The sequence below is a fragment of the Megalops cyprinoides genome, chromosome 7 (assembly GCF_013368585.1).
Source record: "Megalops cyprinoides isolate fMegCyp1 chromosome 7, fMegCyp1.pri, whole genome shotgun sequence".
Taxonomy (NCBI): domain Eukaryota; kingdom Metazoa; phylum Chordata; class Actinopteri; order Elopiformes; family Megalopidae; genus Megalops; species Megalops cyprinoides.
In genome coordinates, this window is record NC_050589.1 from 12,849,458 (window position 1) to 12,874,589 (window position 25,132).

Sequence of the window (25,132 nt, forward strand, 5' to 3'; positions counted from 1 at the left end):
ACACAACTACAAGTAGTCAATTATAGAAGTGTTCCTTTAAAAAGCTGTTTGATACAGAAACAATGTAAATTAGACAAGCCTTCCCTGTATAGCTAATGTATATGTATAGCTATATCCTACTCAATCTGGACTGGAACTTGATTAATTATTAAAGCAAAGAACAAATCAATACAAAAATACTGAATATAAAATGACAGTATGGTCCATTGTCTGTGCTATGCACACATTGGTGCTTCAAACTAAAGCAGCACCTCCTGCTTTGGCGTAAAGATGCCTGCTGTGGAACCCATAGCTGGAGGTTACCTCAGTAATGCAGTCCTCATGGGTGACCACTCTCACTACGTCCTCTAGGGGCAGCAGCGAGGTGCACTTGATCTCGGTGTAGACGTTCTTGCCCTCGGCGCAGGCGGCCAGAAGCTCCACCAGGGAGATGTGGTAACGCAAGGGGCTCTTCTCCTGCACGCCCTCGCGAGACTCCGCCATCAGCTCCAGCATAGTGGCGAACGATGACTTATCGTTATAGAAGACCACCACATCCTCGCCAGCGTTGGTGAGCTAGGACCACAAAGGGAGCCAGTTACCATGGGAGACCCAGCTAATGCATTACCTTTCAACGATATGACTACAACCTGCAGAGATACACCCGGTGTCACAGCCACACTGGGAGACAATGATATACTAGCTAACCATAAGAAATCCTTATTCTTTGACACATTTCTCTCACAGTCCCCTGGTTATTAGTCCCACTCGCAGGAAGCAGATTAGGGGAACTAACAGAGTAGTATTGCCGTCTGTATCATTCTGCTGTAGTGAATAATATGCTTAATGCTGGTAATACTGCCCCTTAACTCTAAACATTGCAAATGGCTTTTAAGATCAGACAACTTTTACTAGTCTCACTGCTGACAGACAGAGGTAAAGAGAGAGAGACAGAGAGAAAAGAAAGAGACAGGGCTCACCTCAGTCATGATCATGTCCTGGCACTTTTTGACGTACTTGCCCTCGGCCTTGATGATGGTGTGCAGGAAGTTGAGGTACTGCACGTGCCGGCCGTGGGTGGCCAGGCAGTGTATGAAGTGCTGCAGCACCGTCTCGCTGATCTCCGTGCACAGCTGGTAGTTATTGCTGAAAATGTGCTGCATTGTCTCAGCCTCCAGGAGCTGCAGGAGGGGGATGTAGAGGGACAGTGAGGGATGGGGAAAGCATGGCAGGAAAGGTGGAGCGAGAAGAATGAGTCAGAAGGGGTCAGAGCTTTGAATGCGGACTGAGATCCCACAATCCTGCCCGCATCTGTAATGCCAGCTCCGTGTTTTAATCTGACTGGGGTTTTATTCACTGATTCATCAGCTCCACCTATCAGAGCTGTCACTCACCCCTGGGTTGAGGAAGAGGTTCAGGTGCTTGTGTAAGAGGACCTGGTTTTCTGCGTTTCCCGTGCAGAACCTCTGCAGGAAAAGGTGGGTGAACTTAATGATCTCCTGCATCTTGGTGTCATTCTAAGAGAGAGCGACAGACAGAGAAAGAGAGGGAGAGAGAGATTGCTGTTATTGATATCAATAAGCATGATTTTCATCAATGTTATATGTAAGGACATTACAACATGAACTCTCTCAAAATATCTTTGTTATACACAATGTGTCTAATATTAGGCCTCTGCTATAGCATGCCTGCTGCTCTAAAGCTCTAAAATTGCTAGGCTTGTACATGCCTTTGAGATGGTAAATTGTCCCATGTGTTTTTTGTGTTGTATGAATTTATGAAAACAGCCAACTCTCCCTTATTAAAGTAGAGTCACAGAGGACTGACCATACACTGTTGTATGAATGACAATGAACAGGAGGAATACACCTGTTCCTGTGCTACCGTAGGATATGCAGTGAGTTAGAGTTAAATACCCTCAGTTTAAATACCCTCAGTTTGTGGGGACCTCAGCCAGGGGCTAGACAGGAGAACGTACACAGTAGGCCTGAATGTGGAGAGCCCGGACACTCATGTCTGGTAAGTTTCAGCTGGTGCGCTGTGGGGTGCAGCAACGGGATGGCCTCAGTGTTACCTTGTCGTAGGACACCTGCAGGAGGTCCAGCATCACTTTGTGGGCTCCCATGTTCTTGAGGAGACGCTGCTGTTTCTTCCACACGCCTGTGCTGCACATCTTATTCAAGCGCTCCAGAATCTGCACGCACACACAGACACGCACACACAGACACACACACACATACACACACACACACACACACACGCACACATATACACACACACACACACACACACACACACACACACACACACACACACACACACACACACACACAATCACACACACATGGCTCTGTTACAGACACTGCGTACTGAAGAGGGGTCACACGTGCGGAAAACATAATTAACATGCATCTGCGGGTGTCCCATATCAGGGCTAAGCGTGCCTGCATTGAAGGGAACTCTGATCACCTCTGTCATCTGATAATAAATTCTATGACCATAAATTATTGTTGTTATATGACAATAAACTGAACATAAATTGTGGCAATAAATGATAACAAATGATAGTATGGCAAACTGGTATGCAAATTCTTAAGAAACTTAAGTCTCAGTCCGGGTCCATTCACATCGCACATAGCTGTCTCTGACCTCTTTGACGCTCTGGTAGTTCTCGTTGCTCTTCTCAGGCTTCTCCTTCTTGGGGGTGGGCTCCTCAGACACAGCCTAGTGTGGAGCACGGAGGGACCTGATCACCACAGCCCAACTCTCACAACAGTACATCCCTTTACTATATCAGATACAGAACAGCATTTTAACAGCAGCTTAACAGGCCGGCATGTACAAAAAGCCTTCAGCCATGGAGACCCAGTTATTTTGCTTTCCTGTGTGGACATCAGCTCTGATTTTAAAGAATGATTAGAATGACTGTGAAGAATGATTTAAGATTTCCTGGAGGATACACTTTCATGAAGAGCAGAGAAAGAAAAGAAGAAGGATTCGCAGGTAGGCTGCAGAGAGGAGGCAGGTGCACCCCTCACCTCTCCTTTGTCTTTCTTGTCCTTCTTTCCCTCGCCCCCTCCAGACATTCCTTTCTTCTCCACCCACAGCTCTGATTTCTCCACCATGGTACGCAAGCGGTCCAAGTCAGCCTTGATCAGTTTATAGTTGTCTACATCCTGTGCTGAGATCAGCAGTTGGACCTGAACGACAGAGAGACACAAAGGGATGGAGAGAGAAGGTAGAACCAGTCGTCAGATTAAATGGAAACAAGGTGCTTCCTTGCCCAAATAAAACAGCTGGCAGTTGGCTTCTCCATAGTGCTGCTGCCTCTTTCCGTCAATTTGAAAAGAAATTGTATTTTCAGAGCTTCATTGCAGATCTGAGTGTTTGTATACTTCTGTGAAAGGGCAGAGACTGGTTCTCTCACGCCCTACCTTTGCACAGGTGAGAACTATCTGTTCATTACTCACTGCAATATAAATGAATACAATGAAGCAAGAGCTAGAGCCAGACCCGTTCCAGAGACCCAAACTGCCAACGATGACGTGACAGAAGAAAATGACAACAATTTCATGTTCAGAGGCACAGCGCACTCTACAGTAATGCTCCCAGTAGCCAATGCTGTAACACGACAGCGATCATTTATGAAGGCCACTGGGCACTTGCTTGTGGAAATGTGCTACCTGTTCACAACTGTGTGGTACCTGCCTGACGATGTGATATGGTACTTGTTTGAATGAGCGCTATGGCATCTGTCTTAAAGTGTGCTAACAGTACCTGTCTGAAGGTTTGCTATGGTACTTGTCTGAAGGTGTGTGGTACCTTTCTAAAAGTGTGCGGTACCTGTTTAAAGGTCTGCAGGACCTCCTGCCTCTGGCTGAAATGCTTGAAGAGTAACTGCAGAGCACCGGAGACCAGAGGAGGATAGTCATGCATGGTGAGGTGGATCAGCACACGCAGAAACATGCGTCCTCCCTCATCATCCACCTCCAGAATGCTGTTCCCTTTCCTGCAGCACAGACAGGCACAGACATATACTCACACTCAATACTGTTCCCTTTCTCTTCCTGCAAAAACAGACATACACTCATTTCCAAACTCCTTTCATGCAGCAGAGAGAGTAATACTACACTTATGATTTTACACATAACATATACTTATTTGCTCCCAGCCCCCCTACTCTACTGCATCCTATATCTCCTTCACTCACACACACACACACACACACACACACACACACAGTGTCACATACCCCACTCCAAACATGGCTTCGGCCTGCTCTCCGATGCGCTGCAGGTTGAGGGTGGCTGGTTGGGGGCAGATAACACACACGGTTAGGAAGATGGTTAGCAGATGCTGTGTTTCCAGGAAGAGGAAACAATGATTTAACATTAAAAAACATACAGCAAAAGCGGCAGTGGAATCTATGAGAAGCTTAATTACGCTAATGAAAACATAACGAACCATAACACATGCGCTACATAGCATAAAATAAGTTACGTGTGAAAGGGTTAATGTCCGTACCAGGCTTGTTTCAGATAACTTATTGAGTTCATGATAAAACCAGAATGGCACCACGTGAAATTCAGAGGATAACTGCATTTACCAGTATGTGTATGATTTACACAAAATTCCAGTCATATGTTAGAATATTTTTCACACTTCCGCATTTCATGGGAACAGGGTTTTTCCACCTATACTCGATAAAGTTGTCCACATTAGCATGTAAGTGTCAATCTTAATGAGAACATGCTGATGTACTGGTGGCTGTTGATGGTCTTGACATGACCTTTGTAACCGGAGGAAAGGGACCTCTGGGGCCATGACATTCCCGTAGAAACAGCAAGTACCTGCTTGCTCCACAGCTGCTGTGGCGTCAGCATCAGCCATGGGGTAAACCTCCACAAACTCCTTCTTGAAGACGGAGAGCAGGAAGGACAGCCGGTAGTCCAGGCGCACGTTCAAGATGAACTGATGAAGGGAGAAAACCAGGAAAAGAAGTTCTCAGGTATCAAACACAGTTCAGTTTCATTTCATTTGTTTGCACATTAAAAACACTAACATTAAAATAACACATGACTGAACAAGTACATGCAGGAGATGTGAGAAAGCCAGTCAAACTTTATGAAGAATCACAGATACTGCACTGGACTGACATGAAAGACTTCCGCTGACACCAATGGAATGGTGTCAATGGAATGGAATGTTACAATGGAATGTAATGCAGCAAACAAGTGATTAATATGGATATTTTATGTTACAATGACATGAAAGTGTGTCATATGTAAAATGAAGGCAACAGAGTCTGGGCTGGTGTAACACACTGCAGCTGAGGGCAGGGAGAGCAGATGGGTGGGAATATCAGAAACCACTAACTGCAAATACAGTAATAGCAAAGGCCTCCTGCCCTCTAATGTAATTCCGGTCACCAGCAGCAGCTCACAGCAGATGCATGGGCTGCCGTGCAGACAGGAGACTGCTGTTATTCCTGACCAGTGTTCTCTTCCCTGGGGACTCAGTGAAAGCGCTCACCTGCAGGATCTCCAGGATCTTCAGCTTCGTGTCCATGACCGTGACGTCCTGCTTGTCGATGCTGTCCTTGCTGCGGATCTGTCCGTCCACGCTCAGGCTGGGCCGGCCGGCACCCGCGAACAGGGACTGCTTCCTGCTCAGAACCATGGTGGACATCATCTGGCCCATTCCGTGGATGGACCGCTTCATGTTCTTACCTGCAGGGAAAGGTCAGTCAGTCTCTCTCTCCTACAGCCTCTCTCTTCATCTCCTGGCCTCCTTCTGTCTCCACCTCTCTCTGTGTTCCTGTTTCCATGTCTCTGTCTCGCTTTTTCCTCTCTTCCCCCTCCCACTCTCTCTGTCTTTCACTGTCAATTCAATTCATTCCTGTTCAGTTCAATGGAAAATGTAGCCTTTATGATGCATCAACAAATAGATTATGTTTAAAACAATATTTGCGACAGCCTTTAATCAAACTGAATGCTTTTGTAATTATGGGTTCACTTTGATAGGAGAGCAGAAACTGAACAGATTTTGTCATTCTCTCATCCTCTGTAATGTGGTGGTATAGCGCCCTAATCCCAACCCTATCTAATTTGGTGCTTCTGTGCCTCCCACTCACCGTTACCGTCATCGTGGAACAGCGGATTGTGCGGCATGGTGGTGGGGATGCAGTCGATGATGCCCAGCAGGGTGCGAGTGAGACGCAACAGCTCAAAGAAGCTGTAGAAGCCGAAGTAGATGAGGTGCCTGGCCAAACTCACCACCTGGAGAGAACGGAGGCGAGGCTCAGTGAACACAGACGTGTCTGCCACACAGAGCCACAACCAGACCACCCCGTTCCCAAAATGGTGCAGTGACTACGTCTTTACTGCGTTCACTCAAAATATGGAGCCGTGACCAAGTCTTACCCATTGTTCATATTAAAATATGGGACATTGATCTCACCTTAACTGCATTCACACTAAAATATAGTGTGGTAACTTCCTCACCAAAGTGCAACAGAAATAGCCAGAAGAGAAATGACATTACTGATATACTAAATCAGAGTGTGAATGGCTGCTCTTGGGCAGGCAGGCGCTCTGCTGTGTCTACCTCGTAGGTGAGCTTGTTCTTCTCCTCGTTGGCAAAGGGCAGGTCATCATTAAGGACATTGTTAAGGTACTCCTCCATGAATACCATGGTGCTGGCAAACTTGTTCTTCTTATTGTCACGTGAGTCATCCATGTTGGAGTCATAGCTGAGTCAGTGACACGATCAGATCAGGACTTTGAAAGGCAGGTCAGATGTTGTTTACAGTATTTGAGGGTTTTTGTCGTTTGTCATACTGTACCCATCATGCCTTTCTCTGTGCAAGACTAGTGGAAGGAATCTATCACTTTTAAACCACCCTGAAAGACAGGATTAGCTAACCCCACTAAATCAGCCCTTCAGGTAATTCAATTAGTAAGTCACAGTACACAAACAAAGAGGTTCCTTTAAAATTAACCCACATTAGTGCAAATAATTTCAATGAATGGCTGGAATGAACCCTGCTAAACACTCCCTCACACTGACAGAGAGAGGAAACTGCAGGGTTGAAAGGCCTCTTACTCTTTGATGGTGATGGAGGTGGGAATCTCAGTCCAGAGGCGGGCAAATTTTACGGGCGTGACCAGCTCCTGGGGGTCGCGGTCGACGTGCGCATGCAGCATGAGTCTGCAGAAGGAGGCGCGCAGGTCAAAGGGCAGCGTCTCGTCCATCATGCAAAGGAAGATCAGCTCCACGTCCAGCTGTTTGGAGATCTCGTCTATGGCCAGATACTGCCGGTCCAGGCACATCCTAGCAAACAGCTTCAGCTGGTACCTGCAGACACACAGGGGTCAGCCCAGGGAATGAGCATACCTGCAGCAAGTGGGCATGTCCTAACTCAGCATTCTGTATGGGCTTGCAGTAGATGAGTAGGTTCTCGTGGTGGAGTACAGCTATAGCAGGTGAGCATGTTCTTGTGGTAAAGTATACCTGTTGTAGGTGAGCGTGTTCTCATGGTAAAGTATACCTGTAGTAGGTCAGCAGGTTCTTGTGGTAAAGTACACCTGTAATAGGTGAGCAGGTTCTTGTGGTAAAGTATACCTGTTGTAGGTGAGTGTGTTCCAACGGTAGAGAATACCTGTAGTAGGTGAGCACATTCTCGTCGTGGGCGTTTCCCTGCCTCGCCTCCTGGGCCAGCTGCCTGATGCTCTTCTCCTGCCTCTCGTTGGTCTTATCGGTCCAGACCAGCCACACCTCATCCTCGTCACCGTACTCCTCCAAGTATTCCGACGGGTGGGGCACCTCCTTGGGGACACGACGTCTGCCATACCAGCACACAGACACATGCAACAGTGCATACATGCCAGAACACGCACGCATGCATCAACGCATACATACAGCACATGCACAAATACAACAGTGCATACATACAGCCACATGCAGTCACAGCAGACACATGACAGACCCTGGAATCAGTTGTCTCATGGAGCTAGTAAATAATAACAAAAAATCTCTATATGAGGTTTGGGTCACTCACTCTGTTTTGATGAGGATGTCCTCGTTCTTGGGGTCCAGCACACACTTACAGATCAGCTCCTGCGTCACAGGTATGGCCACGTTGTTGGACACGCACAGGTCGGACAGGTAGTCCAGAAACCTGCCCAGCAGAGGCCACGCATGTGACAGACGCCCTCTGAACACCATCGATTGCTTGGTCATTTTCTCCGGGCCCATTCGTCATCGCTAAACCAAGCCCATGCACTCAGAATGGGGGCGGCCCAGCATGCCTGCCTTCTCATGTAGGACGTCCTTAAGGCCAGACTCACCTGGGCTCTCGGTTCCTCCGCACCAGGTTAACGAAGGTCTCAACCTCCGTCTTGGTGATGTGCTTCTCCAGCAGTTTGCGGTTGTTGTGGAGCAGAGCAGTAATGGTGTCCTCCGCCAGGATGTCGTAACCGATCTGGGACTGCATCAACCCAAACTGCTTGGCTATGTGCTCCTGGAAGAGACAGGAAGAGAATCATACCTCATAATCACAATCATTTTTAAAGCCAGATCTGTAGCATTGATAGGAATCCTGGAAACCCATCTCAGCAGGGTGGGGTCAGAGAACTCCAAGCAGCATCCATCTAACAATTCAAAAAGGGAAAAACCTGCACTCCTACAAATGGAGTAAATCCAAGTGAATTTAAGACAATATTTGTAGTTTTCCAACAAGAGAAACAGCACAAAATCTCATGTGTGTGCTATGTCAGGTAGCTGATGTTGGTGGCCAGCAGGGGGCACTGTACCTGGTTCTTGCGGTAGTCCTCCTGTGAGTGGCGCAGCACACGATAGCAGAGGCGGAACATGTACTGGTAGGGGGCATTTTTCTGGTCCGACAGTTCCTCCAGCCGCAGTAATGGACCATCCCCTCCCTTATCCTTAAAGGGGGCCTTCAGAATGCCAAAGATCTGAGGGACACAGGGTTCCACATAGCACAAAGGGTTAACATCCACTGGCATACTGTTTGTTAAAGTAGATTTATGAAGACAGTGATATGGTTCTAACATTGTAAAACTTGTCATTGATGCAAGCTGCTCTGGATAAGAACGTCTGGTAAATGTCAATAATGTAATGTAATGAATGATTATGTAGGAGTTGGCATTGAGACATAGATTGACAAAGAAGTAATACATTGATTATGATGGTATCACATGACCAGGAATTTGACAAACGTTGGATGTGGACCTAGGAACCACATAAAATATGGAGCCACCACAGAAAGAAAGCCTTTAAAAACACCTAGGGCTGTTTACATGAACTAAATAGAGACAATAAACCAAATGTTATAGTAAAATTCTGTGTATCATGGTACGTCCACAGTAACATGCTGTGTAACACTACAGAAATAGTAACATGCTGTGTAACATGCCATAGCCATAGTAACATGCTATGTAATATGCTACAATGTAGTAACTTGCATTGTAACACACAACAGCCATAGAAACATGCTGTGTAACATGCTAGAGCCAGACCTGTTTGAGAATGTTCTGCTCGCGCATGAGTTTCTGTCTTTCACGGTTGGCCTTGGTCATCACCACCTCCAGCACCGGCTGCCCACTGTTGGGCGTATCCACCACAAAGAACACCAGGTCCTCCAGGAGCTTAATAGCAAACCTGTGAGGCAGAGAGAAGGAGAGAGGTGTGACCAAGGAACAAGTGACTGATCCGTCCAGGCATGAGCACCGACCTTCACAATCTTCCCCAGTTTCCCGGCTGACATACCAACTCAATAACATACATGCTACTGACACTGAAACGCTGCGTCCCCGGGGCAGTCTCCATGGATACAGTACCTCCGGTCATTCTGGCTAATGAAGCCCTCATTGAAGCGGTCCACCACAGTGCTCAGCATTAAGCTGGCGTCATTGGCAAAGTCCAGGTCACGGATCTCCATCACGGGCACCGACACAATGGCAAAGGCCTCCTTGTCCTCCTTGGTAGGGCAGGTGCCCAGCTGAGAAGGGTGAAAGGTCAAAGGTCAAACGATACCTTTTCTTCATCAGTATGCCAGAAGTCTCAGTGCAGGGTGTACACTCTGTGGCACAGAGGATGACTGTTTTGTCATTTTTGGAGTGTCACTGTTTCTGCTTTTTTGATCCTTGGAGTTTGGTCCTCGACTTACTTCAAGTGCTTTTTTCTTATCTCAGACTTGATTGGACAGATAATGGAAGGTGTGGCATAAGGGACAGGGAAGTGAGCTGTAGGTGGCTGTAGGTGGACAGGGCCTACCATGAGTCTGATTGGCCGCTCCTCCTCAATATCGATGGGTACTGTAGTGCTCTGGATCCACGTGTTAGTGCACAGGTGACGGAGGCGTACGTATGAGTTCCTGTGAGAGACGACATCGACAGACCAGTGTAGTTCTTCTTTAGAGATATGACACAAGAAATAAGTCCATCACTCTATTACAAATATGACATAGTCAAATCAGTCCATTGCTCTACTACACGTACCACATGGTCAAATCAATCTATTGATCTATTAGAAATATGATACTGTCAAGCTGTCCATTATTCTATAAGAACTGACACATGAAATCAGCATGGCCCTCCATTTTAAATATGACAGAGACCAATCAGCCCCACTCTTCATGATAACACACTGAATAATACTGTGTCGTTAGTAATCTCTACATCATGAAACACCTCCTAGTTCAGCACAGAAAAATTTCAGATGTCAGAAAAATGTCAGAGCGAAGTGTGCCAGGACGGGGCAGACCCGGGGGCGGTACCTGGGAACAAAAGAGTCAGTCTTCTGCAGGGTGGTGGGGTCCAGCTCGAACAGAGAGGCGATGTCATTGCCATGAGGAACAGCCACCAGCTTGTACTTCACTCTCTCACCAAGGTTCCTCTTGTTGCTCCGCCCACTGTCCACCTGGGGATGTCAAAGGTCAGCATTACTGCTGATCACACTGTCTGATGCTCACTCTCTCCAACACCACATGCAGGTGTTATCCTCTGCACACTCACAAAGATACTGTGCATAACCACCACACTTACCCTGTGTGCACATCTTACCATTGAACAACCACAATGCATATGTCACTTTCATCCAATCACAACTTTTTTTTTCTCACATTCCAACCTGGATCTAATATTGGGAAAACAATCACCTATTACATGATTAAGGAATTTTAAATCAAATTAAAACTTTAGAGTTTAGAATTACACTACGTAAAGGGATACTTGCCGTTTCCGTAAATGTGCACTCAGCTGCCCTCCACATTTTACTAAAATGCCATATTCGATAGGATAAACATTCTTTGTGGTGGTCCAGTGATATGTGCACACCTGCGTGCCTACACCCAGGTAAAGGACAGTGGAAAGCAAAGACAGCCAAAGACACACCAAAGCCCTATGTACTCTGGGAACAGAGGGGACTTAATGTTATGTAAAATGTTAAAAAGGCTTGTTTTTACTCACCACAGACTGCATTTCAATGCTATCCCCTTTGTAGCCTGGGTTTTCCTGAAGAAACAAACACAAAACAGGATCCTCTGTAAGGAAAAAGACACTCTGAATGTATACACTGGCTATAATGAGACATTCCCCGGAAGAAGGAAAAAGTGTTCATAAAAATGTTGTTGAGGACAAAGTGTTCATAAATTTCCCCTTTATACACTACAGGAGCACCTTATAATATCACACTCACTGCATGTCAGGCATGCTGCAAGAGAATTATTTTAATATATATAAGACTATAAGGGGCTGATATTTTTGAGGGCATTAGAGAGAAACATTTAACTGCTTTGAAAGTTTCAAAGCAGCTTGTGAAACAGAGATCACAAAGAACAAATTACACTGGATGGCCTGTATTTTGTGTATAATCAGGAAAAACATGGCATTTATCCAAAATGGCAGCAGGCCATTTTGCTGCAACTTTACAACATTCAGTTCTTTGATAAAGGAACTAGCTGGTGCTGGTTGATGCTGATTGGTGCTGTCCATTGAGAGGATGTCAGGGGGCTGATGGACAGACATTGTGCTGTGTACGGCAGGTGGTCTTACCTCAGCAGCCAGGTAGTGCCCGGTGGCCAGGTGTTTGAAGCGGTACAGGCTGTTCCAGTGCCCTGCTCCCCCTCTGCAGGGGTCATGATGCACCACCTGATCAACAAACCAGATGACTTGATTAACACAGAGGTTACTTTATTCACACAAACCACCACAGCAGCAACACACTGAATCAAGTCTCCACCTAATGAACACACTGGTACCTATTAGATACAGATACGCACACACACACACACAAGCATACAAACGCAAACACACATACATACGTGCACGGATGTACGCACATATGGAGCTCATCTCATGAGACTGTGCCCTCACCTCGACTTCCCACAATGCATTGGAGCTGGTGGCGGAGGTGGCGGACTGACGGAGGGTGGTGCGCAGGAAAACGTGCAATTTGGCTTTGTACTCGTCGCATGTGAGGAACTTCTCCTGCTCCGCGTGGAACAGTCTGACCACATCTCCCTGACGGACAACACCGCAGCCTTCGTCATCATCGTCATTATCATCATCACTATCGCCATTATTACCATCAATCATCATCGTGCCCGACCAGTACAGACTGACCTTGAAATCAGACTGTTTGCCTCATGTCTACATTGCAGTAACCTAGCATCACTCTGTTCTGCACAACAAGCTCCTCCCAAAATAAGCCAGTTCCATCAAAAAAACATGAAAAACATCAATGATGATGACAAACAAGTCAACCGACCCCTTTCAAGACCTCATCCCTGTGGTCACTGAACATCATAAACAAGTTGATCTTCCAGCTGGTGTTGCCATTCACAGAGTTGACCTGCAGAGGGAGACAAACACATGTCGACAGTGTAACAGTGCACTTGACTGGACTCATTCATAAAACTTTCATGAAATTATTCATCTTAATTTACATGTTTTGTTCCCAACAGGACCCAGGCCCAGAGGTTAAAGAGCCACATCAATATTTCAGGATGCTGTGTGAATGGTCAATGACAGCCCCACTGACACAGGTCTTTAGGAGTGTGTAACATTACCAGATCTTTCAAAGAGACTTTCCCCTTCAGACACACTATAGAGTAGTGCTTTTGTGTAAATGTGTAATACCTGCAGCAGTATGTTTAAGCCTATGGTAACCTTCAGTGTGACCATTTTATTTTCATATTATCAGTTGGCATTATATGAGTTATTACTGAATACCATTAATACTTCATACCAACACAAGGCACATTTTATTCAAGTGAAGAGTCCATCATGCCAACAGGTAACCTACAGGTAACAGCTAACCTACTGATTAACTTGACATAACAGCATAGCTTATTACAGCATAGCTTTATTATTTATAGCAATCTGTCACATATATACCAATCATATCCTCCTCATCATGTTGGATATGATTCAATGTATATTTCCACTGATCATTCCATCACACAACAACCACTCCACAACTCTGTCATCAGACTGGGAGAACTGTACTAGCAGAACTATGAGTACTCAAAATACTGGAATACATAACCATCAGTTAACCCTTTCAATTTATCACTTTTCACACTTTCGCAACTTTGTAGTGACAAAAACAATGCGAGAGATGAACAGAAACCTCACAAGCCTCACAGTATATTGCAGTATATTATAAACATTTCTAAAGGCAACATCAATTTAAATATTTTATTTTGTAACACGGTGCTACATAACTGGGACAGGCTTTATACAGACTGTGCTACATTTCAGAAACAAACCTTAACTGTGAACATATAATGCGAACACTGGTTAGAAGAGTTTTGCTGTGTGGGTTAGGTAGACTAGGGTGGGTAGAAGAAGGTATGGATAGGTATGAGTAAGTAGAGGTGGATGGGGGTAGGTAGGTAAGGGTAAGGAAGTAGGGGTAGGTATAGGTAGGTAGAAGTCGGCAATCTCTCACCTCCTTGCAGCCTGGATGATCAGACAGCTCATAGTTACTGGCATGTAGGGGCTGGCCTGCATTCACTGGGTTCAGTATCACCTTATCCCCCACTACCACCTAAAGCACAGCAAGACAACCATCACAACGCTGCCACCAGGTAAATGACACAACACTTCATAAACACATTCAGTGCGGATCTTGACGAATATGACGGTACGACGCCGACTTTAAGCGTTTGGTTTGAGATCTCGGTTGATTATAGCAGTGTATCCAAAACTTCATCCATGAGTGAACAATGTTGGCCATGATGCTCCAAAATGTTAAATTCATACTTTTTTTACAAATCAGAAACCAGGTCAGAACTAGCACAGTGAGGATTACTGTATGTTTTGTGATTTTTTCTTCCAAGTTTAACGTGTTTATTTGGGGCACTGGTAGCGTTCCATAAACAGTCCCACAGCAATGTATCGTTACTCAGCTGCTCAGCACTGATGCAGGAAATGAGGTTGTGGCACATCTGCTGTCTTCACATTCATGCGCACAGTGACGCAGGTCATGGCTGACACTTTCCCCTGCCCGACACCCGACCACGACCCAGCGCAGAGCTCCGCTCAACACACTTCGCCACATTATCGCACTCTAGGCTTACACATGTTCGGCTGCCAGTGACAGCTGCTTGCCACATGTTCCATTACCTCAACGAGCGAATCTTATTTTGCGCCCTCCCTTCCCCTCTGTCAGAGCAGAGCTCTGCAACCCAGGTTTTCATTTTGCATTATAAGTCCGCAGGGAACGAGAGTTGAAATCAGAGCAAATACGTAAACATAAACACATTAAAATGCATCATACGCTCTAAGAGGGCCCTCTATATAAGCGGGTGAGTTCCACAGTTGGGTTTCATTACAAAATGGTGCTCATTTTGTAATGAAACCCATTACAAAAGTACAGGTTGCTAATCCTATGTATTGGTTGTACTTGGTTATTAAGATAGCAATGCAATGTTTTCAGTGAACAGATGGAAGAGAACATTATGGAACTGGTACAGGCAGCCAAGGGCCTCAGATGTTAGAGATATTTCTGGGTTTTATTATATCCGAGTTCTGAACTACATAATTTGACGTATTATTACGCTAAATCAGCTCAGATTACTGTGATCTGGAGGTGCTCCACAGTTCACCAAATGCACTCGTGCACCCACATCAATTTAGAGTAAAAATGTATCCAATTCTGACATTAAGGGAATTGACACAGTTGGGATGGACCAGGGATATTCTTCTCCCGTTGTAGACCCCTGAGAGACAGACAGGCTCCCCCTGAAAGTGAGGAGAAACTCAGGAGGAGATGACTTTCTCATCAGGCTGTACCAGCTGTTTGCTCCGAGCCTTGTCTATGTCGATGCCCAGGCCCACGCTCACATTCCAAAAGCCTGATGCCGTCCAGAGGTTCCAGAACAACAGGGACTCTGTCTCTGCCTCAAAATTAACCGCCTACCAGAGGCAGGCCTGGGGAAAACAGTGCACTGTCAACCACACTTCCTGCTCTCTCGTTTTCAAAGGCTTACTGTCTTTTCAAAGAGTTTTTTTTATATCTTAATCATAGGGATGAGAGCAGTGCATCACCTTCACAGAAACATGAAAGATGAAAATTAGATATGACGACACACGTCCAGTTCTCTAAGAAAGCCATCTGATGTTCTATGTAAAATACCGCTGTCATCACCACTGACAGTGTTTGCATGGGGGCGTGTATATATTTTTGTGTGTTCATGCATGCCTGCGTGTGTGTCTTACGTTGTCTCCGTTGGCACGCAGCTTCCAGAAGGGCTGGATGAAGAGCCAGGAGCCCTCGTTGCCCGTGCTGTCAAGCGTCACCCGCATGGCGTTCTTCTCCAGCAGCGCCGGCAGACGCTTGTTCACCGTCAGGTACTTATTGCTCTTCATGTGCAGTAGCTGCCACAGCACATAGGGGGCGACGTTAAACACATACAGGCACAGTCAACTTTTCTGTTGCAGATAATATGAAAAATGTGTTTTCATTAGCATTTTCCTTTTCATAAAGGTTATGTTAGTAAAAATGTATTTATGTGTGCTTGTGTGTGTGTGTGTGTGTGTGTGTGTGTGCACGCACTTTCATGAATGGGTGTGCATGAGAGTGTGGGAGGGGGGATATTTGGCTATTCTCCAGGGAATAATACACAGTGCCTGGAGCTAATTCTTCAGATAAGAGCCCATTGTTTAAAATATCATCTCAGAATTGGATATTCATATAAACTTCCCTCAAGTGGTCCCCTAGCCATTCATACATCACACAAAAAAAGGGGCACAGACTCTACACCTCATCAAACCTACATTTCAGTTACCTGATCTGGAGAGGTGGCCTCTTAAAGCTTAGCCTGGTCACCATCCTGTCTGATTCACAGCCTCTAACAAACCACAGAGTGGTCAAATCTAATCCCACTCAAAAGCTACCAATGGTCAGGCCTAACCACCATGATGTCTACACACCGCCAAACCTACGCACTGCAAAACCTAACCACTGAACATACCAGTAAGAATCATCCCAACTAAAAACACCATCCTGACACGCCACAGGAGCACAGTGTCAGTTTGACGGTGGCTACACTGTTGTAACAGCTGCATTTAAACTCTCTTACTCATTCTCTGACGCTCACAGAGGTCACTCCCACTCATTTCCTCAGTATTTGCTTATCGGACAGACTGCACCCACTTCGACGCGGCCCTGACACCATTACAGGTGAGTCAGCAGACCCACACCCACCAGAGTCTCAGCCGGATGGAGAGTAGCGCCGTGAGGCTTCGCTGATTGCCCACAGATAAAGCTCCACTGCAAATATTTGCAGAGTAAAGTCATTTAAGTGTATCAGGAGCGATGCCGGGCTCAGCATGGTACATGCCCATCCATCCCATGATTCCATGCAATTCCAGGAAATGGTTTATAAATTCTTCATGTGACCTTAAACGAACTCAGAGATGGGATGGACTAGCTGAGCTTTACATCTGGATGATGAAAAACAATCAGAATTTGATCAATTTAATCACAGAGTTACGGCTTATGGAAGGGTTCTAAATGTACCTGTAACAAATAGCTATTGTTGTCAGGATATTTTCCCTCATTTTCATAAATGCCTTTCAATATGAAATGCCTAGGAAACACCGCACTGCGTGTTCCATAAACACAGGCAAGCACTGACAGGCAGAAGGCTGCTCTGCAGTGTACAGTCATGTACACCTGACTCACCCGTGCTACAGGTCTGCTTCAGCAGGCAAATTCACCTGTGGCCCCTGAGAAAGGAATCACTGGGAACAGCTCCAGCCGGAGCGCCACGTGAGGGCGACACTTAGAGCTGGACTGGGCCTCTCAGCCGGCTCATTCACACTGCAGATAATACACATCCGCAGCTTAGACAGGCGGGCAGCCTGTGTCTGCTTACTCAGCAGGTCTGCATGTGGAGACATGCTACCAGGGGAGGGTTATGAACCTGCCTGCGTGCCCTTAACTCAGAGCACATAGAGACACGGGGGACAAACACATGTAACAACTTAGAGAGCATCCCTTGAGGAAATACTGTGAACTCAGAGCATAGAATATGAAAATACTGAATATTTTCCCATATGCAGTACTTTTCCAGCTCATTCCTTTTTATGATTTGCTTACCTGGGCATAGTGAATAGAAAGGAATATTATATTATATACACTACATGGCCAAAAGTATGTGGACACCCCTTATTATTGAGTTCAGGTGTTTCAGCCACACCGATTGTAAATAGATGCATACAATCAAGCACATAGCCATGCAATCTCCATAGACAAACCTTGGAAGTAAAATGGGTCATACTGGAGAGCACAGTGACTTTAAACGTGGCACTGTCATAGGACACAAGTCAGTTTGCGAAATTTCTGCCCTGCTAGATCTGCCCCGGTCAACTGTAAGTGCTATTATTGTCAAGTGGAAGTGTCTAGGAGCAACACTAAGCCACGAAGCGGTAGACCACCCGAACTTACAGAGCGGGGCTGCCGAGTGCTGAAGCGCGTAGCATGTAAAAACTGCCTATTCTCTGTTGAATCACTCACTACAGAGTTCCAAACTGTCTCTGGCTGCAACATCAGCACAACAGCTGTGCGTTGGGAGTTTCATGAAATGGGTTTCCATGGCCGAGCAGCTGCACACAAGCCCAACATCACTATGCGCAATGCCAAGCGATGGCTGGAGTGGTGCAAAGCACGCCGCCACTGGACTTTGGAGCAGTGGAAACGTGTTCTCTGGCAGAACATCTGGCAGTCTGATGGACGAATCTGGGTTTGGCAGATGCCATGAGAGCGCTACCTACCGGAATGCACAGTGCCTACTGTAAAGTTTGGTGGTGGAGGGATAATGGTCTGGGGCTGTTTTTCAGGGTTTGGGCTAAGCCCCTTAGTTCCAGTGAAGGGTAACATTAATGCTACAGCATACAAAGACATTTTAGACAATTGTATACTTCCAACTTAATGGCAACAGTTTGGGGAAGGCCCTTTCCTGTTCCAGCATAACTGTGCCCCTGTGCACAAAGCAACGTCCATAAAGACATGGTTTGACAAGTTTGGTGTGGAGGAACCCCAGTGGCCTGCACAGAGCCCTGACCTCAACCCCACTGAACACCTTTGGGATGAATTTGAAAGCCGATTGCGAGCCAGGCCTTCTCATCCAACATCAGTGCCTGACCTCACAAATACTCTTTTGGCTGAATGAGCACAAATTCCCACAGACACACTCCAAATTCTTGTGGAAAGCCTTCTAAGGCTGTTATAGGCATATTAATGCCCATGGTTTTGGAATGGGATGTCCAATAAGCTCATATAGGTGTGATGGTCAGGTGTCCACATACTTTTGGCCATATAGTGTAAATGGAGTACTGAGCTAATAATGACTGAACCCCTCTGGTTCCACTCCAGCTGAAATCAGCGGATATGCTGTAAAAAGCAGGGGGTGCAGGTCAGGCTCCCGAAGAAAGTCAATGAAAAGCATCTACTGATTAGAGGCATAACTGGGTGTGGGCATCCTGTGTTTGTTCTGCAGTGCGGCCGGGCTGATCTGGGGCCAGTACCTGGATGACGCTTCCATACTTCACCACATCTCCGTGCACCTTCCTGTTCTCCGTCTCGTTCTGCTTCTGTTCCAAGTTTGCAGCATGCTGCAAATTGCAAAGTAAATACACCAGTCTTTACTGTGCTGTGCAGAGGACAGTAAGCAAAGGCTGTTTCAGGACATTATTATTATAATTGTAATTATAATTATTTAGTAGTAGTAATATTAGCAATAGGAGTATAATAACTGAGGTCAGGGCGCTTTACCAGGAGAAGGGAATAAGGAAAAAGTAGCCATAATAGTATTTACTGAAGCTCACCTGTAAAATGTTCTTCAGGTTTCAATGACAATATGATTGCAGAGATATTGTTACATTTGAGCTGAATACCATGTCAAATTCCAGTCTTATTGGGGCTTGGTTAGCCCTTTTGCACACAAGCATTCCTATAAGCTGACCCCTCCACTGCTACTGTGTACTGCTGACACAGGTGACTAGCAGACTCTGTGAGGGCCACTTCTCCTTTACCTGCAGTTTCTGCAGAAGAACCACATCTGCGATCTTGTCCTTCTCATGCTTGGCCTGCTTGGCTTTCCAGAACTGCTTCTGTGCCGAGTATCGGTTCATGGGGTACACCTTGAAGAGGCAGTCTGAGGGGAAGGATAATAGGGTTGTCTGGGGACTCACCAGAAGGGGGAGGTGACCTAATTGCTTCATCAGACAGGATGTTAGGTCCCTGAATTCATAACCAGATCTACCAGGATTCAACCACCACCACCACCACCACCACCATTGTGTAAATTACAATTGAACACACACATTTAATCTGACTCCTTCTGGCATGCAAACCAAACACTGCTTTGCATGTCCTTCCTCCTTATCAAACCTGTCAAACATCTCAGCCAACATTTCAACATGTCCCCATCTCCTTTCTCCACTGGACTGCAATGCAATCATCCCCTTTCTCCACTGGACAGAAAAGTCAACATTCCCATTCTCCATTGGACAGAAATGGTAACAATGTCTCTACCAAATGTCTAAAAGTGATTTAGACTCACTGTAATTCAAGATATTTTAGCAATTCATTCCAGCAGCCAGCCTCAACACAAACTATTACAACAGAAACCAGTGGTCCCGTAACAAAGATATCTGCACTTTCTGCGAAGAAAACAACCACACCCACACACACACATACTTTTCTACAGAATGTGTACTCTGCACAGCATTAATTTTCTTTTTGCCTCACGACCCCAGGTACATTGTAGAGACCAGTCGATAATCTGCGCTTCACCTTACAAAGACATTAGAAACCACAACTTGCAGGGCCTGTTCACTTCACTGTAGCAGGGTATTTACTTAAGTAAAACAGCCATAAAATCAATTTTAAGTCACTTTAACACTCGCTGTGCATTGCACCACTGTATACTCTATTATAATCATGTAACCAATCTACCGTTTCCTTAACCTGTAAAAACTCAAACTTGCAGTAGCCTTATTGTGATGGGACCAGTCCCAATTCCCAGCTATTTCTCACTCCTGCATGATTAGAGAGCAGGTAAATATTGACCCTCCTCTTTCACTTCCAGTTGTTTCTCCCCTTGAGGATTTCGTGTTGCAAGGCCATTGTGACTAATTTCCCAGGTGATCAAAGTCCTTATCAGGCAGCATAGACTACAAGCAGTCACTATGGCTCAGGGTCTATAGGTCCAGTCAGGAACCAGAAAATACTTAACAAAAAAGCAAAGCAACTCAAACTCTTCTTAGACTGTGGTTTCACATTTGCATGTTTTCATACAGAAAACACTGTATTTGCCTGTGACAATCAATTATGATGGATAGGAAAATGTTGATTTAGGGAAATTATGTCACATGGCAAACACAAGCAAACATTCCATTCCCTGTTCGGCCTTTAAGGAGATCCACAGACTCTGCACAGCACTAACTCCAGACCTCATTGTTTTAGTGAACAAGTCCATGTGTACCTTAGTGAGACAAAAAGTACATGAGCTAAAACAACAATATCCTTCCAACTACAAAAATAGCAAAACCCCCTTTGATATAATGGATGCTATATCAAATAAAAGATTTTATTGACTAATTGATGGGGTGATTGATGTAAAGAAAAATAGGCCATGAAAAATGTAACTGGAGAGAACCCAGGGAGAATCTGCACTGGATCTGTAGGTTTGACTGGCAGGTGGGTAAAAGCTCTCCCCCAGCTGGGCTCTAAATCTAAGATGTGGTGTGCCGGGCCATTGCTATATGTGGCTTTTGGAAGGCCCAGAAGGTGCAGGGAACAGCTGTGTGAAGTGGCAACTCGTCTGATGTGTGTCCCTCACTCTGTAGCTTCAGCTTCCACTGGGACCAGAGCAGGCTGAGATCGGCCCAATTTACCCATACCCTTCTCTCACACACACGCACACTCACACTCACCCATACACACACACACATCTCTCACACAAACATACACACGTATGTGTCCTTATTCCACATTTATATGAGAGTCTCCAGTAACACACATGACTGCAAACAATGCAGACATTGTTCCTATGTGAAACCAGGGACAACACGTCCCTTACGCTGGCTCCACACTGCTAGCTATGGTATGAGATCACAAAATGTAGAACCAACTAAAACATAATCTATATTTGCTATATCATTTCAGTTTTACTATGCAGAGAGTGGCAGGTGAAAGTTAAATCCGCTGACCTCGGAACTTCTTAGGGGGGTTGTCCAGGTCTCCAGCAGCAGGTTCCACCACACAGCGATCGTCCACCAACCTGTGAGGTCAGAACACATCTGCAGTTACATCACAAAGTGCCTGTGAGATCAAAACAAACCTGCAATTACACTGCAAACTGCCTGTGAGGTCAGAATAACCTGCAGTTATGTCGCAAACTGCCTGTGAGATCATAACAAACCCCCAGTTACATTACAAACTACCTGTGGGGTCAGAACACACCTGCAGTTTTATACCAAAGAATACAACGAAAAACTGAAATGCAAGGACATGTTATATTTGCAGTGTAAATGCATGGAGTAGAGAAAATATGGCCAGTAGCCGTACTACAAATTAACGCATAACTGAGCCACTGCATATCCTACTGGCAGATATTGCTGAACTATTTAAAAAAATTAAACACTCTTCACATAATGCTGCCCATCAACACAAAATCCATGCTATTAGTACTAATCTACAGCAGACTAGCTACGCTGAAAGCTAACAGGCCATGTACACCTGTGTGATCTGAGGATTCAGATGATTAGTCAAAGATGCTTCGTTCTATGAAAAAATCTGAGAACATCTGTTTCTTCAAGCATAGCTCTGCCTGTTTCAGATGTTTGTCAGCTGTAGTCAAGCCTAAACTTATATTGTGGCCATATTCTTTAAAAGTACTGTGTAAGCAGGAAAAGATAAAAAGGAAATAAATAGTGAGCAGAAACAAGAAAAACATTTAACCAACTAGACTTTGAATCTGTACTTGATCTGATGGTAATACTGATGTCGTTGTATCAAGACTCGCCTTAGTCTGCCAAGCCAACATTTACACTGTCACTCTGCGCAAAAGCCCACGCATTTCACCGCTTCTTCACAACACCACAATGTGAGCCACTTTTCAGTTTCCACTTTGGGTCCATTGTAATGCCTTAGTGGAGGCAGTAAGTAGCTGCAAGCAGCAGCAAGAACACCATGTGATACCTAGAGGTGAAAGGTCGGTTCATACACCGACAGCAGCATGGGGGATGGAAACAGGAGATGGCCAGCTGATTCTTGCCTCTAAAGCACACAGAGATGAAGGGTACAAAACATTAGGCTTTCTTGAATTCTTTACTCAAAATAAGGATAAATGTAATTGCGCTTATATAAAATGTCCCCCATCATCTTGTCTTTTAACATTATTTTTTTCTGCTTCATATCCGGTTTTCCATTCCAATCTCCTCGCAAAAGAAAACTTCCTATGAATTCAATGGTGGGCAAAAAAACTAAAAACTCTTGCCTTTCTTTAACACATGTAGTGTAATTTCCTATCACGGTATCTTTGTAGAGCCAAAGGAATACACTGATTAGATCTGACATACAGGATATCTGAAATTCTGTATACAGAACCAGATTACATTGTTTCATGTCCATAATAAAGTTTTTCTTATTAAGAATAATACAATCTGTCAAGACTGACTGACTAAACTAATTAGGTCAGTCTTGCCTCTCCATTAGAGCTGGAATGAAAAATCAAACATTTCAAAGCAAAGATGAGGTGCTGAGCACAAGCCAGAGAGTGTTATTTTAGGGATAGGGTGTTCTTTATAACACCAGTAGCTGTTAGGCAAAACCTCCAAGAAGTTGTTAATTCACAGGAGCAGTGTATAGTCTTTATGAGAGGTATGTTCTGAAATGCCCTGGAACATGCAACTGAACTATGTGTTCTGCTAGCCTGGATGCCTTTATCCTGAACCTACCTTCTCACGGGATGTGAATAGCAAAGAATGTTTTGATGGTTGTTTTTGATATTCTGTTCTGCGTTAAAGTATAAAAACAGCAAGACTCAGGTATCTAAAGAAAACAAACGTTCACAGAAAAATAGGCAGCTGACAACACTGAATTGAAATTGAGGCCTTGAAAATTGGACTGTTTCAGTGGTTCACGTTAACAAGCAGATTGGCACCCCAGCTAACTAGATGCAAAGAAGTTGGCAGGAAAAAACTCATTCTCATAAAAGGAACCTGCATCAGCCCTACTGTGGCTCACTTTATCTATAGTGCTCTCAGTTGCTATGGACACACACATCAGCATGCAAATTCTCAGGAGTGGCACAGGGAGTAGCACAGGTAGCAGAAGTGAATGTTTGAAAGCACTCTTATAGGAGTTACCATGTAAGTGGGCCAATCAGGTAAATGACACAAAGGGTTAGTCCCTGGAAATGGAGTTAGCAAGGCCATTAACATAAAATGGCAAATGGTTAACCTAACCCTAACCCAGGGTCAGGGAATAATTCTCCAGTTTTTCCCAGTTGGCCTAGGTTTTCTGGATTTTTGATCGCAAATCCACTATGCTATATGTAAAAATGCGTTACAACAAATAAAACTGAGTAAAATTGATGACCGATTCATTACAATGCATTTATTCCATTGATCCATGAAATGATAACTAATTCCAGAATATAATATCATAAACGTATTTCTTTACAGTAGCACCAAGAGCTGGAGATTACTGAGCTAAGTGATATTGATGACAGATGCATGATGGGAAGAGCATTAGGGGCCAGGGTCCTGCAGGTCCTGACAGCTTAATCACCATCGCTACACGCTGGATTTCTTCACTTGACCTTCCAGATTGCACGTTGATTAGCAGCCAGTCATCAGCACTCTGTACCAGAGACATTGATCTCCTGAGGAGCACCCCACTTCCGAATATACAGCATGTCTCTAATTAATTCCCCATAATTACAGTCTCTCTCTTCAGGCCTCTCAGTGACTCTGTAAGATCTTTTATAAAGTTTCAAAACTGAAAGTAGCACTCTGTTCTGGGTTTGCATCAGCCTGCTTTCTGACTTACTTACTGGTTTCTAGAACTTCCACAGCTCTGTAAATCTGCACTATGCACTAACCACTGTCATGTGGGTCTGAGCATCTCGTATTTTGTCTCTTTGTAAAAAAAAAAAAAAAAAAAAAAACAGCTGAAAGAATTCACTAATGTGGCTTTTTTAAATTGCATGAGTTAAATTGCAATTGCATGACTTAATCGGCAATGTGTTAAAAATTCTGAATGAAAGAATTCTGAATGATGACCAAAGGTTTTTTTCCACTTCCATATTGTCATAAACCTTCAGTCAGGAGTGTTGAGTATTGCTCATTTTGCTTTATGAACCTTTCAAAAAATGCAACTTACACAAAATTCATGACACTTAAACCGGTTTTGTTTGTTAAAGGACAGATGGGCATATTATACACCAGATCATCACGTAGGTTTTTTTTTTCATTATTTGTTCAGTTTTGGTAAGAACTGAAATTGAGACAGGTGCAGCTGCTCTTTGACATCACTCTCCCGGGAGCACGGTCAGCCTTTCATGTCCGCTCATCCACGTTTTAACTGTTCCATAAATATTAGCTCCTACGGC

The 25,132-nt window shown here is 44.9% G+C and overlaps 1 protein-coding gene across 2 annotated transcripts in view; it reads right to left on the minus strand.

The window, feature by feature from the left end:
* The window catches only part of itpr3 (inositol 1,4,5-trisphosphate receptor, type 3), a 44,426-nt gene that overhangs the window by 15,044 nt on the left and 4,250 nt on the right, over window positions 1-25,132 (minus strand). For both annotated transcript variants that reach the window (XM_036532558.1, XM_036532557.1), the window contains exons 2-31: window positions 21,726-21,796; window positions 19,545-19,666; window positions 19,038-19,124; window positions 15,726-15,884; window positions 13,954-14,052; window positions 12,769-12,852; window positions 12,375-12,521; window positions 12,054-12,149; window positions 11,469-11,513; window positions 10,778-10,920; window positions 10,276-10,375; window positions 9,840-10,000; window positions 9,519-9,660; window positions 8,793-8,954; window positions 8,328-8,500; window positions 8,039-8,158; window positions 7,640-7,822; window positions 7,084-7,335; window positions 6,586-6,730; window positions 6,113-6,257; window positions 5,512-5,708; window positions 4,830-4,950; window positions 4,232-4,286; window positions 3,823-3,988; window positions 3,018-3,179; window positions 2,629-2,703; window positions 2,054-2,173; window positions 1,374-1,496; window positions 960-1,160; window positions 304-555 (exon numbers count right to left, since the gene is read on the minus strand). In XM_036532558.1, coding sequence (XP_036388451.1) covers window positions 304-555; window positions 960-1,160; window positions 1,374-1,496; window positions 2,054-2,173; window positions 2,629-2,703; window positions 3,018-3,179; window positions 3,823-3,988; window positions 4,232-4,286; window positions 4,830-4,950; window positions 5,512-5,708; window positions 6,113-6,257; window positions 6,586-6,730; window positions 7,084-7,335; window positions 7,640-7,822; window positions 8,039-8,158; window positions 8,328-8,500; window positions 8,793-8,954; window positions 9,519-9,660; window positions 9,840-10,000; window positions 10,276-10,375; window positions 10,778-10,920; window positions 11,469-11,513; window positions 12,054-12,149; window positions 12,375-12,521; window positions 12,769-12,852; window positions 13,954-14,052; window positions 15,726-15,884; window positions 19,038-19,124; window positions 19,545-19,666; window positions 21,726-21,796 — 4,108 coding nt within the window. The remainder of the gene's footprint in view (window positions 1-303; window positions 556-959; window positions 1,161-1,373; window positions 1,497-2,053; window positions 2,174-2,628; window positions 2,704-3,017; window positions 3,180-3,822; window positions 3,989-4,231; window positions 4,287-4,829; window positions 4,951-5,511; window positions 5,709-6,112; window positions 6,258-6,585; window positions 6,731-7,083; window positions 7,336-7,639; window positions 7,823-8,038; window positions 8,159-8,327; window positions 8,501-8,792; window positions 8,955-9,518; window positions 9,661-9,839; window positions 10,001-10,275; window positions 10,376-10,777; window positions 10,921-11,468; window positions 11,514-12,053; window positions 12,150-12,374; window positions 12,522-12,768; window positions 12,853-13,953; window positions 14,053-15,725; window positions 15,885-19,037; window positions 19,125-19,544; window positions 19,667-21,725; window positions 21,797-25,132) is intronic.